The sequence below is a fragment of the Prenolepis imparis genome, unplaced genomic scaffold (genome assembly GCF_030444845.1).
Source record: "Prenolepis imparis isolate NDT839.2.m4 unplaced genomic scaffold, iyPreImpa1.0 SCAF_8, whole genome shotgun sequence".
Lineage (NCBI taxonomy): Eukaryota > Metazoa > Arthropoda > Insecta > Hymenoptera > Formicidae > Prenolepis > Prenolepis imparis.
In genome coordinates this window covers 8,307,191-8,323,852 of record NW_028141166.1, presented here as the reverse complement: position 1 = coordinate 8,323,852, position 16,662 = coordinate 8,307,191, and the positions used below count along the sequence as shown (strand labels likewise).

General features: G+C 34.8%; 1 protein-coding gene across 8 annotated transcripts in view; it reads right to left on the bottom strand.

The window, feature by feature from the left end:
- The window catches only part of LOC145939827 (trehalase), a 50,894-nt gene that overhangs the window by 8,856 nt on the left and 25,376 nt on the right, over nucleotides 1-16,662 (bottom strand). For 3 of the 8 annotated variants that reach the window (XM_083044456.1, XM_083044455.1, XM_083044454.1), the window contains exons 2-6: nucleotides 10,111-10,659; nucleotides 2,227-3,009; nucleotides 1,761-1,894; nucleotides 427-980; nucleotides 17-264 (exon numbers count right to left, since the gene is read on the bottom strand). In XM_083044456.1, the coding sequence (XP_082900582.1) occupies nucleotides 17-264; nucleotides 427-980; nucleotides 1,761-1,894; nucleotides 2,227-3,009; nucleotides 10,111-10,247 (1,856 nt within the window). In that variant the 5' untranslated portion in view covers nucleotides 10,248-10,659. Of the gene's footprint in view, nucleotides 1-11; nucleotides 265-426; nucleotides 981-1,760; nucleotides 1,895-2,226; nucleotides 3,010-10,110; nucleotides 10,660-13,057; nucleotides 13,503-16,662 lie in introns of those variants that run through there. The other 5 variants (XM_083044457.1, XM_083044453.1, XM_083044459.1 and 2 more) reach the window with 5 other exon arrangements.

Here is a 16,662-nt window from a genome sequence, read left to right as displayed (position 1 = left end):
TTGACACTCACCTCACCCTATAAATCCTGCTGCTAACGATATGATGAGAGCTAAAAGCCCGGTTAGCATTTGACCAGCCGTAGAAATAACCTGCGGTGGCGCCGCGTTTTCGACTATCTCGCCGGCTATGAAGAAATCCTCCGCGGTCAACCTGTCACCATACTTATCCAGCAAATCCATAACGACCCCGTTCGACCAGCCGAAACCAAGCTGTACTTCGTACTCACCTCCACTACCGTGTCCGCCCGAGACGGTCGCATCGTACTGTAAACAGAATTAATTTTCCCTACTTTAGAAATTTCCCCCCTCTGAAGAAAATTACACGAACTCATACAAATGCGACAATTTTTTACAAATTTATTATAAAACGAATTACGCGAGATATTATATTCTTCAGCCTCATTTTCTTTTCACCTGGGAAATTACCTTTTCATACATGCTGTGCGTCTCGTTGAAAGCCTTATAGTTACTACGGACCCATCTCTGGCTGATTTCGTAGGCCAACCTTTGCGCCCATGGGTCGCCCGTGTTGTTCAACGACATGATGAAGAAATATTGAAGAGGCGGCCAGGCATTGGGATAGTCCCATTGTTCGCCAGAGTGTTCCAGCGTGGTCGGGATACCGCCCTGATTCAACATGATCTGATTCTTCTCAAGATACTTGAGCACCTTCGACACATATTCCGACTTCTTCGAGGTGTCGTAGCAATTCGTCCAGAACGGCAGGATGTTGGTCGGATAGAAGTAATCCCGCTTGATGTCGTTCAGGATATCGTAGTCCAACCAGGTACCTACCTCCTCGTGCCACAACACCATCTCGATCGCCTCCTTCCACTTCTCCGCTATGTTGTCGTAATACGCGGCCTTTGTCTCGTTGCCCATCTGACGATTGTACTGAGCCAGCAGCACGGCGTTTCGATATAATATGGCATTCAAATCGACCGGAATTATCGATCTGGACTTGAGATTCGTCAGATTGCCTGAAATTCGCGTCTCGCTGTCAGCCGAGTTTTTTTTTTCTAACGAACTTTCGTTATACGTACACATAATTGGAAAGTAGTAAGAGATTCATAAATAAAAGATTACACTTTTTAATAGGCCAAATTGCATTTTTAATTGACATGGAATTGAGCAAGGTAGGACAATCTGAATATTACAAAACGGCACGATCTACCGATTCTGAATTGCAACACTTGGTTTTGTAAAAATGGATTTTAGAGTACCGATGCCTCGAGCAAGGCTTTCACTTAGGAAACGAGACGGAGGGCCTTGACGGCGCGCGCAGATCTCATTGAAGATACGCTGTTTAATGTGGAATAATTGTGGAATACATAGCACAATAATGGCTATGCCGCGCGTAGGTATACTTGCGTATATCTGTGTAATGTATCATTATAGCTTCAAGATATAAAAAGAAAATTAATCATTAACATTAACAAACAACGCAGCGTTTTAGCGTTGGTTCGATATCATTTTGGAGAGAAGCTACACGTAAAAAAAATTGAGTTCAGTTAATGTAAGACATTCAAACACATTTTCTCTATTCTTTTTTTTTTCTTCTTTTGAATCGAAGATGGCTTTTACAATTAGCACAGTACGTCATCTTCTGCCACTTGTGCGACAATACGTTTTATCCATCCATCAAAGTTATTTTAATTACTTTACTCGCGTAAACACGTATGTAATATTGTGCCCAACGTCGCTCACCCAGAAAGACTTCCATTTACATGCGCGGAAAACAATTAAGGAATGATAATTACCCTTGTTGGTACCCTCGTGTACGAACCATCGACTGGAAAAGTCCCATCCGGACTCGGCCGCCGTTTTCAATTCCGAATAATAATAATCCTTCTCTTCGGCGGTTCGAAAACTTTGACTCGTCAGATAGTCCTCCCTGAGCATCAAATCGCGAGATTAAAAGATCGAAAAATCAAAACTGAGTCTAAGTTGATTGAGAATATTTAGTCATTCTCGTTTATAGAATTTTTCTTTAAGATATTTTATAACAAAATCGGAAATTGTTCAAGATGTACTTATTTTATACAACGTATAAAAATTAATATTTTTAAGAATTCAACATAAATAAAAAGAGAGAAAGAGAAAGAAACAGGGAGAGTCAATTATGTCTGAATTTTTCAAATATTCCCAATTTTGGTTCGACTTTAGATGATTAGCTTCTCCGGATTCATCTTCATCATTATCGAATGTATGAGTCGCGATACTTACTTATAGGATTCCGGTCGAGGACCCGACGATTCCTCGTAGTATCTAGCGAGGGTGTAATTAATCCCATCTACTTCGACATCCACGGTCCTGTTGATCATCCAGAAATCGAATTCCTTCTCCAACAGCCAGAGATTCTCCTTCAACCAGACATCGTCGTGGGTAACCCTTAGATACTCTTGTACCATGGGTATCAACAGCGGCGGATGCGAACGCATCTTATAGTAGACTCTACCGCCGTTCGGTATGAAGCCTATCTTGTCCACTATCGACACGAAATTGTTCAGCATGCCCTTGACGGTGTTGTGCATCTCGGACAGCAGCAGGCCCTTGATGATCCAGTACGAATCCCAGTAGTAGAACTCGCGGAATCGACCGCCGGGCACGATCACGGGATGCGGCACGTAGATGATCGAATAGAGATTCTCGTTGATCCTCACGTCCTCCCGCATCTTCCTGCCCAGCAGTTTCCAGATGTGATTGAGATCGGAGCCGAATTTTCGCAGCTCGTCGTCCTCGATGTTCTGCAAGAACTTGGGATTCGCCGTCCAATCGGACGGATCCCAGTCCTCGAACTCGTAGCCGGGTGGCTCGAACGTGTCGTTGATGAACTTCTCCACCTGGTGTTTGGTCGGCGCGTTGTTTACGCTCCTCATAAAGGCCCAGAACGACGCCAGCGTCTCGTTCGCCGATAGTTTCATTTTCATGTCGACGAAGTGCTTGGAGTCCTTGTACACGGCGGCCATCTGTATCGTGTGCAGCAGATCGCCGTGGCAGTATATCTCGCTGGAAAGGCATGGTATATGGCTACTTGACTCGACGAGATCGCACGAGACCGTTCGCGCAACGATAGCCTCCCTCGTTGATCGAATCGGTCGCGGATCGGGTCTTACCGTGGACGGTATCAGTCCGAGGATGAACTTTGCACCGAGATAAGAAAAATGTCTTTCGTAAAAAAGGGAGAAATTTTAATAAAGTCACAAACGTTATCGCAAATTTATTGCAAATCTGTGGTAATTTATAATAATTTATGATAACGAGTGACGATAAGAATAGTTGATAATTGAGGAATCCCGTCTTTCGCTCCAAAAAATTCGCGTTATTTATTATTTTCTAAGTTTTATATTAATTAAACTCCTTCATTACTGCAGTGCAAAGTCAACCCTATTAAGGGAGCCTACATATTAAATTAATATCACGAAATCGCGGCATAATCTTGAAGAAGCAAGACGCTTTTCAACTATGCGCAGTTTTCGCGATTAATAAACATCTATAAATCAATGTCTTGATTTCCTTAATTAAGTCAGACATATTTTAAAATTTTAATTATGCGCCATCTTCATGAATGCATAATTTTTGTAAGAATAAAGCAGCTACTAATCTCTAATTGCAGTTAGAAAAGAAGCTTTAAGTCTTTAATTGTGAAATATAATAATTTCACAAACAACGATGATACTTAGACAAAAAAAAAAACCGGGAAACATGTGTAAAGAATTACACGCTTGTGCTTAATAGTAGCAAAATTCCAATCCTACAATTAACATCGTTTTATTTTTTCCTGTGAATTGTAAGGCGCTGTAGAGCATTCTGATTCACTTCCGGATGCTGTCAGAGCCGAAGAAGCATTAGATCAGAACTCATAAAAAGAACGGTATTCAAACGACGGATCGTTCAACGAACAAGCGTGTAATCATGTAACACAACGTGTGTGTATATATATAATTAGGTTTCGTAAAAATAAATATTCCTCCTCTATATCGCAATAATTAAAATCGTAAAAGCGTGTAGAGCGAGCGAGTGAATTCCAAGCATTTCGACATTTCGAAATTTCTTTTTGTGTTCCGAGGAGATTCTATCGGGCAGATCCTCCTCCGTCAATCTCTCTCGCACGCGAGAACAAAACGTGACATCGCGAATTCGCTACGTAAATCGGTCGCGCACGACTGGCCTCCGTACGTGAGACTTCTGATTTTGCGTATCGCATTTTGACGCACGCGATGCGACTCGGTCGTATATGTATTTCGAGCAAAATCGTCTCTCTTGGGAATGGAAAATTCGCGCATTGTTCTATCGATACAAAAAAATCCCGCGCTCGCGTGACGGAATGCGCGAGACGGCCGCGATTAGCCTCGCGAAATGTGCCTCATTATCATCATTAATACGCGCGCTCTAGTCTCCTCGTTCGCGAACGAACAGTTTGATAATGATTTTTTCCTGTTCGGTGGAAACCCCGCGATCCCTCGCGTCTCCTTTCGAACGAGATTACGCAAATTTTTCCTTTCGGTAAAAATATGCAAATCGAACTTCTGCTAAATCTCCTCTTTCGAATTTCTGTTTACATTAGTTCGCAATTATGTGCTGATACGATCCTTTGACGTAAATATCCGTGAATAATTATCCATATGGAATAACTGCACGCTCGGAATTGTTCTCTCGAATTAAAAACGTATCATAATCAAGAGTACACGTTAAAAAAAAGATAAATATCTACACATATGTTATATTGTTAATGTTTCAAAAGCTGTATATATGTAATTGTCAATGATTACTTAAACAAACAAAGCATCTTTGAATATTCATAATTATTTCTTTTTCTTTCTGTGTCAAATCTGCTTTGTTATTGCAAATTATTTGACGTATGATAATACATTTCGAACATGTGACAATGATAACGCAATTTTGGCATTTACGTCACTTGACAATATATCTATATTGTATATATCGTTTGATGGTTATTTGATTTAAAAAATTTTTATCATCTATTCGCTATTCACATCTATTTCCATTTCATCGAGCTCGTTCTAAGCAAACGATTTTATATTAAAAATGTGATATATGTATATTATATATATATTTATATAACACAGCATATAACTTCGATTATATTTATTATACTAATAATTACCGAGATTTGAAAAATTTCACATATATATAATATCCATGATATTCTATTTTAAAATTTAAATACGTGGATATTTATCATTTTTTTCGAAAAATATGTAAATCTTGATATGTAGATCAGTATCTTTTTTTTGATTGTCAAATATGTGTACAGAAAATTATCGTGGCAAATAACCGTATCTTCGATAAAAAAATAACATTATCAGAAACAGGTTCGAAAAGCTGTGTTAAGCACACTACGCAATACTGGCGATAGAGTGTTTTAATTAATTGTTGACTTAATTAATCAGCTAAACGCGATTCTAAATATTGCATCATGCAACAAGAGAATAGCACCTCCTTTGCTCGTATGTATTTTTCGCGATAAGATTTGCATTTAATACTATATACTACATAGTATCGCATATATGCACTATCAGTGAATTAAATATATAATTTTAAAAAATTAAATATTTATTTACATGTACATATACGTAAAAACACGATTTATCAAAAATTAAATTAATTCTTATAAAACTTAGTGTGCATTTTAGAAGTAAATGTCATTGCGATCTTATCCGAGGAACCTGATCGCGCCACTTTAATAAAACGTCATTCAGAAGAGAGAGAGAGAGAGAGAGAGATGTCCGGAAAACTCAATTTACTCCACTCGTTCGCTACGCCTTAACATTCACTTATGTATATCCTCCTTTTCATTTCTAAATATATCAATGATCAGGTAATTTGACATGGTCGAAGAAATTTGAGCAGAATATATCGACTTGAAAAAACAACGACAAAAGATTTCAGCAGTTAATTATGTCGTCGCGCTTTCATCAAGTATACATATACCTATTACCGGATATACCCGGTATACGTGTTATCTCGCAGACGTGATTCGGATCTCGCAGATTTGCCTATGTCGCGACACGGGTATACTCGAAAAACATGTTTGCATCATGCGACGCGTGTAAGATGAGAGATCTTGCTTTTCTAGAAGACATTACCGAATTTTTTATTCGCGATTTTGCAGATAAATCTTCACGGAACCTGTCATTATAAAAAAAAAAAAAAATTTGCGGAATCGCATTTTAGGAAGAGTTATTTCTTTTTTTTAATACCATGTATTATGACTTAACGCGAAATAAATACCGTATATATTTTTCTGTTAAATGGCTGCTTTCATTGTGAAAAACATTGCGTAGATTTTGTCAGAATCGAATGGCATAATGCCAAGATTAACGATGAAATATATATTGTATATATATATATGTATATAAGAAAATATTCCATCTCTTTAGAAACCTTAATACGAGATGCCATATCTTGTCTTAATATTTAGCCTAAAATGTTTCGTTTTGAAACTTTATATCAAATATAAATCAGATATTTTGCAATAACAAATTTCTACTGGATACTTAGAATATTAATGATTTTATTATACGTCGATTATAAAAAATCATCATAATAGATTTTCTTTGATGAATCTTTAAAGAATACGTGGTGTGTTACATAGAATACAATACGATATTGACATGGTTTATTGCATCCTTTTTGCAAAAATTACGATGTAAAAAAAATTTCGTATAGTTCTGGGCTAATAAAATTTTGTCGTGGTATCTCCAATAATAATAGTTTAATAAATACCTAGTTCAAATAAAAATTAAACAAAGAAATAAAAAAAACATTGATAATTGTATACTCTAGAAACACAAGATACTCTTGTTGCAGAAATTCGTCTGTCGCAAAAAAAGATAGACGCAAAGTCTTAAATAGAGATGCTGAAGCGCGTCATCGATCGCGCGAGTGAAAAGTTTCCGCCGCAAGTCGACGCACACAAAAGAGCCACTATTAGCATGTGCACACATGCATGTGTAGACGTGTAAAGGTCACGTTCATTGTACTTGCGGAACACGTTAATTTAGAGCCCAACTTGCCACGCGCCTGATCTCAGGACAAAGTTCATTGCTAAGGTCATTTCCCTAAATACTTGCGTCACGCGTATATTCGCATAAAACTATAATATTGTGTATGTATATAATCTAGTCCATTTAAAGCGCGATCCTGATTTCTTCTTATTGTGTCAGGGAGACATAATTATACTATGTAATTATAGCTATACTTTAGAAACAAAAAAACGCGATATTTCGTTAACAGTATTTTATGCATTTAAATGTGTAATGGAAAAGATATCTCCTGTCTGTGTTTTATAGTAATTTTTTTCTTCATATATCCCAGACAACACATGATATGAAGACTCGAATATCCTATATTTATATTAAATACTATGGATATATCGAGACATAATATATCGACATATGTATATCAAGAACATTTCTTATAATATTATTTTTTAAATATCCTCAGGATATACTTTTGAATAGATTACATATTTTCTTCTGGTTATCACTACATGACAAAATCATCTCGTACTTTCAAGTTTCTGTCATAAAAGCATATAAAGCCTAACGAGCGACACTATTAACATAAGATTCAAAGTTTTTATCCTATCAGTTTAATTTCTTATAAAAAAATCCTAACAAGAAATTCAGAATATTAAATAGATTATGTTTGAAATTGGATAAATAAATGAAAAATTATAAATTTATTTTTATTTGAGGCGAATTGAAATTTAATTCGTATATAAAAATATATAATAAATATTAAATTTTGAGTTTAATGAATTAAATTTAATTCATTTTGTCATTTATTTATCTCGAATCAATCGTTGTAATGCTATATGAGATATAACAACTGTAACATGTTATACTTAATAAGTAGGAACAATTAACGTGTATGTTGCATATAACATATATGATACATTTTATTATATTACAATATAATAAAATGTCTTTGCTAGAAATATGCTACAGGGGCGTATTGAAGATATTTATTAACTTCTATAAGATATATGTATATTCGGTATATGAGAAGTAGAAAAAATCAAACATAGAGAGAAACATTCTTAATATGTATATTTAATTAATATATCATATTCAAATATTCGGAGAATATATTTAATATACTTTTATAATATTCTTGGAACATTCTCAGAATCTGTGCTGTGTGGGATATATACATATGTATATTTAATCTTTAGTAACTTATTTATAAAATAAAAAAATTAATTTATAAAACAATTACTATCTTTTTTCTTGCTATTTTCAAGATAATGTAGGCGAGTATATGCATGAGAAAAATGGCACATCGATTAACGATTTATTTTCGGCGGAAACAGAATATTTTTCTACGTATTTTTCAACGACACGTGGTTTACGTCTACGTCCAACCAAAATAAGAATCGCTTGCTTGTAATTTGGACCAAGTCCCAAATAACATAACGTTAGCTAAAACATTTTAACTTATAAATTATACAACATTATATTTAAAGAAACGATATCATTTTGATAAATTTGCAATATTATGTGCTAAACTTTATTTTAAGTAAAAAATAATATAATTAAATGAATGTGATGTGTGAGAATGTCTCATAAAATTTTAATATAAATTCGATATAAAATTTCTAAGACACTTATGGCACATGGCAAAAATGGAGACAGCGATTTTATTATGTACAAATTATTCACCAATCCTTTAAAGAAATATACGAAAATGACTGTCATATATATGTATATGTGAGACGACTATTTTTGTTGTCGTACAGTGAATGACGTGACTCGCCGTCAACGAATCACTTGAAGTCTCGTGACATTTCCTCTCGACGTGTCTGATACCTAAGATATCCCGATTGACTGTCGGAGTTTATATTTGTCACATCATGGACACGCGATTTTCTGACGAATGGCCGTTGGTCGGATATTTAAAATACACTTTTAAATACCGAATTTTAGGTTTCTTCACGCTTATACAACAAAGATCTATTATAATAAAAAAAGTTATATTTTATTTTATTTCGTAAATAATATTTTTTCAATTTAGTTTCAAAAGTTTTTTTAAATAATAAAAAGTTACGATACTATTGCTCTGTTGACAATCGTGTTTATGTTTACGTTTTATAGCTTTTTGCGTATGATTAATTTCTGACAATTATAGTAATTTTCGTTCGTAAATTTTTAAAACTATTTTTTATCAATAATTAAGATAATTTTATAACAAAAATACGACGAATCGAGAAATAAAAGTTACAGAAATAAGTATCGAATAAACAAAATATTCTCATATGCAGCCAATAAATTTTTCATACTTCTAGTGTTTTATGCTTTAATGAAAAAAAATATATCCATTTAAGCATAAATATTGTTAATAAATCAATGTCTTGAAAATTCACGCAAAATGTCCATTATTCTTGACATATTATGTAATAACTTGTAATTCTGTGCTATATGGGATAAGCGCGCGTAATAATGTAATTTCTAGTCCTAAGTAATTAACCCTATGTCATTTTGTAATTTCCTTCCGTAAACAATAGTTAGCGAGATCCGATAACTGACATATGAAATTTTATACAATTACACGCGTTTAACGTAATTGCTTACATATACAAATCAGTAGCGTAAGCTCGATCTCGGACGCGTCTAACTTATATTGTTAGAGATAAAATCTATATAAAACACGATAAATTCGTTTCAAATAATTCTCAAATGCTAAGCGGATGAGTTTCTCTTATTTGTGTGATCGAATAAAAATCGACGCGACATATTTACGGAGATAGATAATGATAGGTAATCGTTGAAAAAATTATTTTCAATCATCGACCAACTTTATTTTACGTTGTACGAAGGATCGATGTTGAAAATGTTCAACATTGACATATCGCGCAACGAAAAATTGCCTTAATCGTAGCTTATCGCCAACATTTTAAAGGCGGAAATATCAGTTTTCCATTAAAAATAAGTGTGACCTTGTCGTTTATCGCGAACGACGACGCTGTAAAAAAAAAAAAGGAAAAAAAGAGAGAACATTTTCTGAAATTGGCGAGTTTTTGGCAGGGGCGAGTAGCGAGTTGAGGCTAAATTTTGTTTCGCTGGTTCACTGAGAGACACTTACCTTGAACACGGGGGCGGTTTCGTCGTGCCCGTGTTATCCGCGATAGCAGAGCTTTGAAGAAGGACGAGGCACGTGAAGAGCGCAGCGTTCAGCAGAAGACGATACCTCAAGACAGAGGATGTCGAGACCATGGCCATTTTTTCGCTCTCGGTTTCTCGGTGCCCCTCTCTCGTTTCGTACGCGTGTCCGCGTGTACGATCTGTTTATGTCTATCTCTCGCTTTTTATTCTGTCGATCGAATATCGCGAACCCCTGGATTTACGTTACACAAGCACGAGCGCGCATATCACTTTATCCCTTGAGGCTTACGAGAAAATCCCCCGCGTCTCTGTGCTTCACGATTCTTTTTATTTTTTAGGCCCAATTCGATTCAATTTGACAGTCTCGCTATTTTTTTTTTAAGCGAGGGATACGAGAATGATGACGCGCGGAGATGATCCTTACGCGAATGATCCTTACTTTTTCGTGATCAATTTCGGATGCGGGCCCACGGATTTTCGCAGCCGACGCGGCGGTCTCAGCTCCAACAGCGAGGCCCCAACATCTCCCCTGTAACACAAAATGCGAAAACAGATGTTAGGAGTGAATGATGACATCAACGTCAGATATACAATAATGATCTCGTGAGAGAATTTTCACTCTGGCGATTGTAATCTCAATTGTACGTTTACACTTTAGTGCTCTCATAAAGCAGTCGAGAGCAAACGAATATCATCAATCGAGAGAGCTGCGAGCAACAGATACTTAGAAATTCTTAGAATGTTTACGATAAAGCTTATCGCGAATCCGCGAAATCCGCGGTTTTTTCCATTACAAAAATCAAAATATTACGCTTTCGACAGACACTGGAAAGAAATCTAGAAAAGAGTATTTTTTTGCTATTAAATATAATCAGATGTATAAGATAAAATTAGCATAAAAAGAAAATATTTTCTCGAATATTTATTTAATTTTAATTGTTAAGTTTTATATAATACGTTACGCTTTTTATAGACACGCACGCTCGTAAAAAAAATTGGTATAATTACATAATATCACTTTTAAGTAAACATAGTGCAAATAAAAAATGCCTCTATGTTTTTTTTTCTCAATCCAGATAACTGTTGTCGTTTCAAGGAAACGTAATGTCGTCTGCTACATATAGGATACATGATATAATATCTGTACCGATAAATCGATCGTTATAGCTTCATTAGCTAATTATGCTCTTACGTGCTTGAATTATGCGGGACGAGCTGCGTCAGTGTGATTTGTGAGTAACAGTAAAATAATTAGGTATGCGTCGATCAAAGTGATAAATATGTCACCGCAGTGACAAACGATCCTGCGATCTATCGGAATAGATCATTCGCGGGTAATTAGACGAATTCAAAAGGGAGACGATGCCATAATTACGTGAATTACAATTTCATTAATGAATAAAATAGAATGAGATTAAAATGTCATTCTGTCATTTCAACGCCGGATTACAATAAGACTTTTTCGCGAGCAAAGTCTGCATCGAATAACGGCGTTGAATAAATTCGAAACACTTTGCGACAACGGAGTATATCGATCAAAAAATATTTGGGTTTTACAAATTAATATATATATCATATGTCGCAATTAATTGATTTTGAGGCTTTCTACGTCAGACACCTGCACATGGATAAACATAGTTGCGAATCGTACTGTTTGCGAATAGAATTTAAAGCAATCGATTCATCAAATATGTTACGAATCGATATATCATCTCGCCAGATCGTCTAAGAAAATAATCGTGCAATAATTTAAGTTATTTTTTTTTTCGAGAATTGGAGAAAATTGATTTAAAAATTAAATTCAAAAAATTATTATATTTAATTTAAATTATTTAATTTATATTTTTTGAACTATTTAATTTTCTCAAGAGACCTTAAAACGCTTAGTCACACCACTGTTGCACTTAATTCTTCAATCTGAGTAGATACCCTGTAATAGACACTTATGATAAAATCTTTGATAGCCGAAGCTAAAGTAAGTAAAATTGCGCGACATCCTAGATTACGATAAGAGAGAGATTCCGATCGTAAGATATATAAGATGCGTTTTATTTCCTACACTACACGATACACCATTGAAGCCCTGTGTCCATATCAGCGACGTGCTCGTTAAGTTTGTCAATACCGGTCACCAAATTGATATCACTCGTGCCTATTTCCGTCCCTAAGTGGCACCGGCTACATTTAGCCACAGAGTAACCACGAGTGCGATACGTGTCACCTGCTGTCTCTTCTGCAGTATACGGATTGAAGAAGTAGAAGACAGAATTCAATGATGATGGATATTATCGGATGACTAATTTTGCGACATTACCGTAATTTAGTAATATTCTTTTCTTACAATCTTGTGCAAAATCAAATGTCCAATTTAAAAAAGAAATATATGTATACGCAATGTGTGTGTAGGTATATAATGTGCGCACATGCATTATTCTGTTTACAAAATAATTATAAATTAATAATTTTTATATAATTATTCAGGAATATTTTTCATATAATATTTATATATATATATTTATGCTTAGTATAATGTATGTTTAAAAAATTAATGATATACTGTAAAAGAAAAGAAGTTGATTATAGTTTCAAAAATACGAAGCAACGCGATGCCCATAATTAATTATTTAATTAATGCTGTGCCTTGATGGAACAGAATTACGAATTAACAGTATGTTTCATCAGTCTGAAATGGCACTCTTCTATTGCTACAATAACGTGGCATTTACCGTGATTACATGAAAATTTTACTTGATGACAATAAAATGAGAACTCAGTGTGTCTACTAGCAATTTGCATATGGTTCGATTCACTTTGATATTTAATCTTATCTATTCGAAGACCTTAGAAAATTTAACAGATCACAATTTATAACTAATATGTATGGCAATTAGAATTATCTCTCGTCTCGACGCGCGTCTCGTACTTACGGGATACACACAAGCCGACCTTCGCGTACCTTTCCAATCTCCCGGTAAAAGAGTCGCACCGCTACTTGGAGGATCTCCTTCGGATGTGCACAGAAATAATATTGCTCCGGTTCTGATCGAGCGCCAACTCGATCGCGCGTAAATCTCTCTCAAGAGCGAATCAGCGAATCTCACGCTCGGTCTAATTGCAATGGACCTGGATGAAAATTCCAGATGTGCGGAATGTCGCGGGTTATAAAGATGGATGTAAAAAAGGGAAACCAGGAAGATGAGGAGAGAAACAGATGAAGAGAAAGAGCGAAAGAGGGGACGAAAGAGAGAGATGGGATCGACAGCGCGTTACAGCCTTCCTGGCCGAGGAAAAGAAATATCCGACGACGAGACGATTCCTCCTCTGCTCCTCAGCAATGCACGGTGCGGCGCGCGTTGTGCGACTGATTCGCGCGTTTCACGCGAGTCGCCTTTTAAGCGGCATTACGTCACGTCGCAGCTGAGACGAGCCCCCAACAACGCGTCCGCTCATTCGCCGTAAACGGGACACACCCCGCGGCGAATTTGAACCTTAAACGCGCGCGTCATCGCGCGGAGCACGTCTCGCCGTGAAAGATCCGCATCTGGGAAAGGCGACGGCTGCTGCTGCTGATGCAGCGAACGCATTTAACCTCGGCTTGCCCGCGTTTCGGAGAACGAAAACGGATCTATTGCGTGTAGGCAACACACTGACCGAGGATTGTCAGGCGACAATGACCGAGGATTAAACGCGTTCGATCGAATGGCGTATACGAGAAATTTTTCAAAGGTCATGTTTTTTCAACGATCATGAGAAATCGAAGTCTAGAACACGCTGGGAAAAACGTCGCATGCATAGTTATACATGTCGGCAAAAGAATATGATTTCGTTCATACTTTACGAATATAATCTATAATGTAAACATATTTTTTTAACATTTAAATTTAAGAAATATTTTTTATTTAATCGGCTCTCAATATTAATAAATAATAAATAAATAAATGTGATCTGATGTTATAGATGTCGGCCAATAGAGTCAAGCGCGAAAATTAATTTCTAATTTTTCGGAACAGTATCTCTTGGTTTGAGATCACTGAGTTCCATTTGATTAATTATCAATTAACCTCGTACTTACAATGGAAAAATAGGCGAGAAAAATATAGGTAAGTACGAGGTTAATTGATAATTAATCAAATGGAACTCAATGATCTCAAACCAAGAGATACTGTTCCGAAAAATTAGAAATTAATTTTCGCGCTTGGCTCTATTGGCCGACATCTATAACATCAGATCACATTTATTTATTTATTATTTAAATTTAAGTTGAATATGCAAAAATTTTTAAAGAGAGATCATAAAAAACAACTGTTGTCTTTTGCAACCAGATCTTTAACATATTTATATAAGTTCAAATAGTTTCTAATAATCCAAGTAATAAAAATTATATCAAGGATATTTATTAGAATTTCCCCCATATGAGCAGAAAAAATATTAAGATATAAAAGAAGAAATTGTGAACGCGCGTAAATATTAACCTTGTTTTGACATCGCCGCACTGAATTGGCAATTTCTCCAGTGCCTATGACGTCGATTGCTGGCGCAAATAGTGAAAGTATCGCCGATACGAAATTGTTGAGAACTTTGTACAATTAACGCGGAAACAAGTGTCGAGTAAAATAAAAATAAAAAAAAGAGAACGTACACAGAAAAATTTTATAGTACAAATTATATGAAAAATACATTTTGTTACAAAACATTTATTGTAAAGCTGGAATATAATGGCATTAGATATTTATTAATTAAAAATTGTAAGTTTGTTTTAGTATTTGTTAATAATTGTGTATTTGTTTGTGCAAGGAAATATTTGAATAATTGCAATATTGCTTTGTAAAATATAATAGCATTGAAAATAAAACTATTGTGATTTGTCTTATATAATAGTATATTCCACAATTACAATAATTATATTGTAATTTTTACTATACTAGACCAAAACAAGCGCGCGCTACGCGCGCGCCAATCTTCGATTTTACATTCAAAAGAATTATATTTTCAAAAAAATAATATAAAGTTTGTTAATAGAAATCAGTTGATAACTGTTAAAAAAATCAACTGAGTTTAAAGTATTATAACATGCATATTATTTAAAATATATTATTTTAATTTTTATAACACATTATTTCAAAACATAATTAGGAATTAACGTTTTAATCAACTGATTTCTGTCAAAAATATTAATAAAACGTTAATTTGCTAATTAAATTATAAAATAATAATACGTTAAAAATATAAAAATAGTTATATGTTGTATATAATATGTTATAACACCTTATCTTCGATTATAATAATTTTTGACAGAAATTAACAAGGCAAATATTCTAAGACTTATAGTTTTTTACATTTTAGAATTTCAATTTTGAAAGTTATTCGCGAAAATTAATCAAACTATAAGTTGTAAAGCAATGGGCATAGGCGGGTTTTAAAGGTTTTTTCAAGGTCTACAAAACGCGCCCACCGAAAATGTTCTAGGCCTTATAGAGGCCTAAATTTTCGCGAAAAACGTTTAAACTTTAATTGCAAAAATTAAGGCCTGTGTAAGTCGTATAGAACATTTTCTTTGGGCTCATTTTGTAGGCCTTGAAGAGACCTTTAAAACGCGCCTACAGAAAATGTTGTACGACTTACACAGGCCTTAATTTTCGCCAAAAACGTTTAAACTTTGAATTCAAAAATTAAAGCCTGTATAAGTCCTAGAACATTTTCTGTAGGCTTATATATATGTATATAGAACATTTTTTGTAGGCTCGTTTTGTAGGCCTTTTTGACGTTAAATGTAAAATATTTTCTAAAATATTCAGTTTTCGGTAATCATACTTTAATACTTTTATGGACGGAATAATGAGACAAATCATAATTGATGTAAAAAAACACATAGTTGCTTTTAAGAAAAAGTACGCAGTTGCATGTTGCAAATTACATAATTTTTTTTAAAACAATTATCTACAAAAATACATATGCTTATCATAAAAAAATGCAATTAGAAATAATAGGTTCTATTTAAGAAATTGAAGGTGACCTCTATGTGATCTTCAAACGATTATCTGTATACATATAAAGTGGTCCACCGAAAACGAAACAGACATATTTTTAGGGTGAAATTTTTAGGGTGAAATTAATCCCTTTTTTGGGGTTGAAGTTAGGTGAACGAAAATAGCCAATTAATATGTCCCCCTTGACAACAAAGTTGACCTGTCCGAGCGTTTTTTGACCAAATAGTTAAATGCCAAATAATATGTCTGTTACGTTTTCGATGGGCCAGTCTGTATATATGTATATATATACATACAGAATGTCCAACTTTAATCTATCACCCCTCGTAACTTTGCAGGGAGCGGTCATAGAGAAAAATATTTCATACAAAAGTTTTTTGACCTTGAGGGGGACATAAGATGGTGACATCGGTTTGATATTGGATAATCATTTGAATATCACATAGAGGTCACCTTCAATTTCTTAAATGGAACCTATTATTTCTAATTGCATTTTTTTGTATGATAAGCAAATGCATTTTTGTAGATAATTGTTTAAAAAAAAA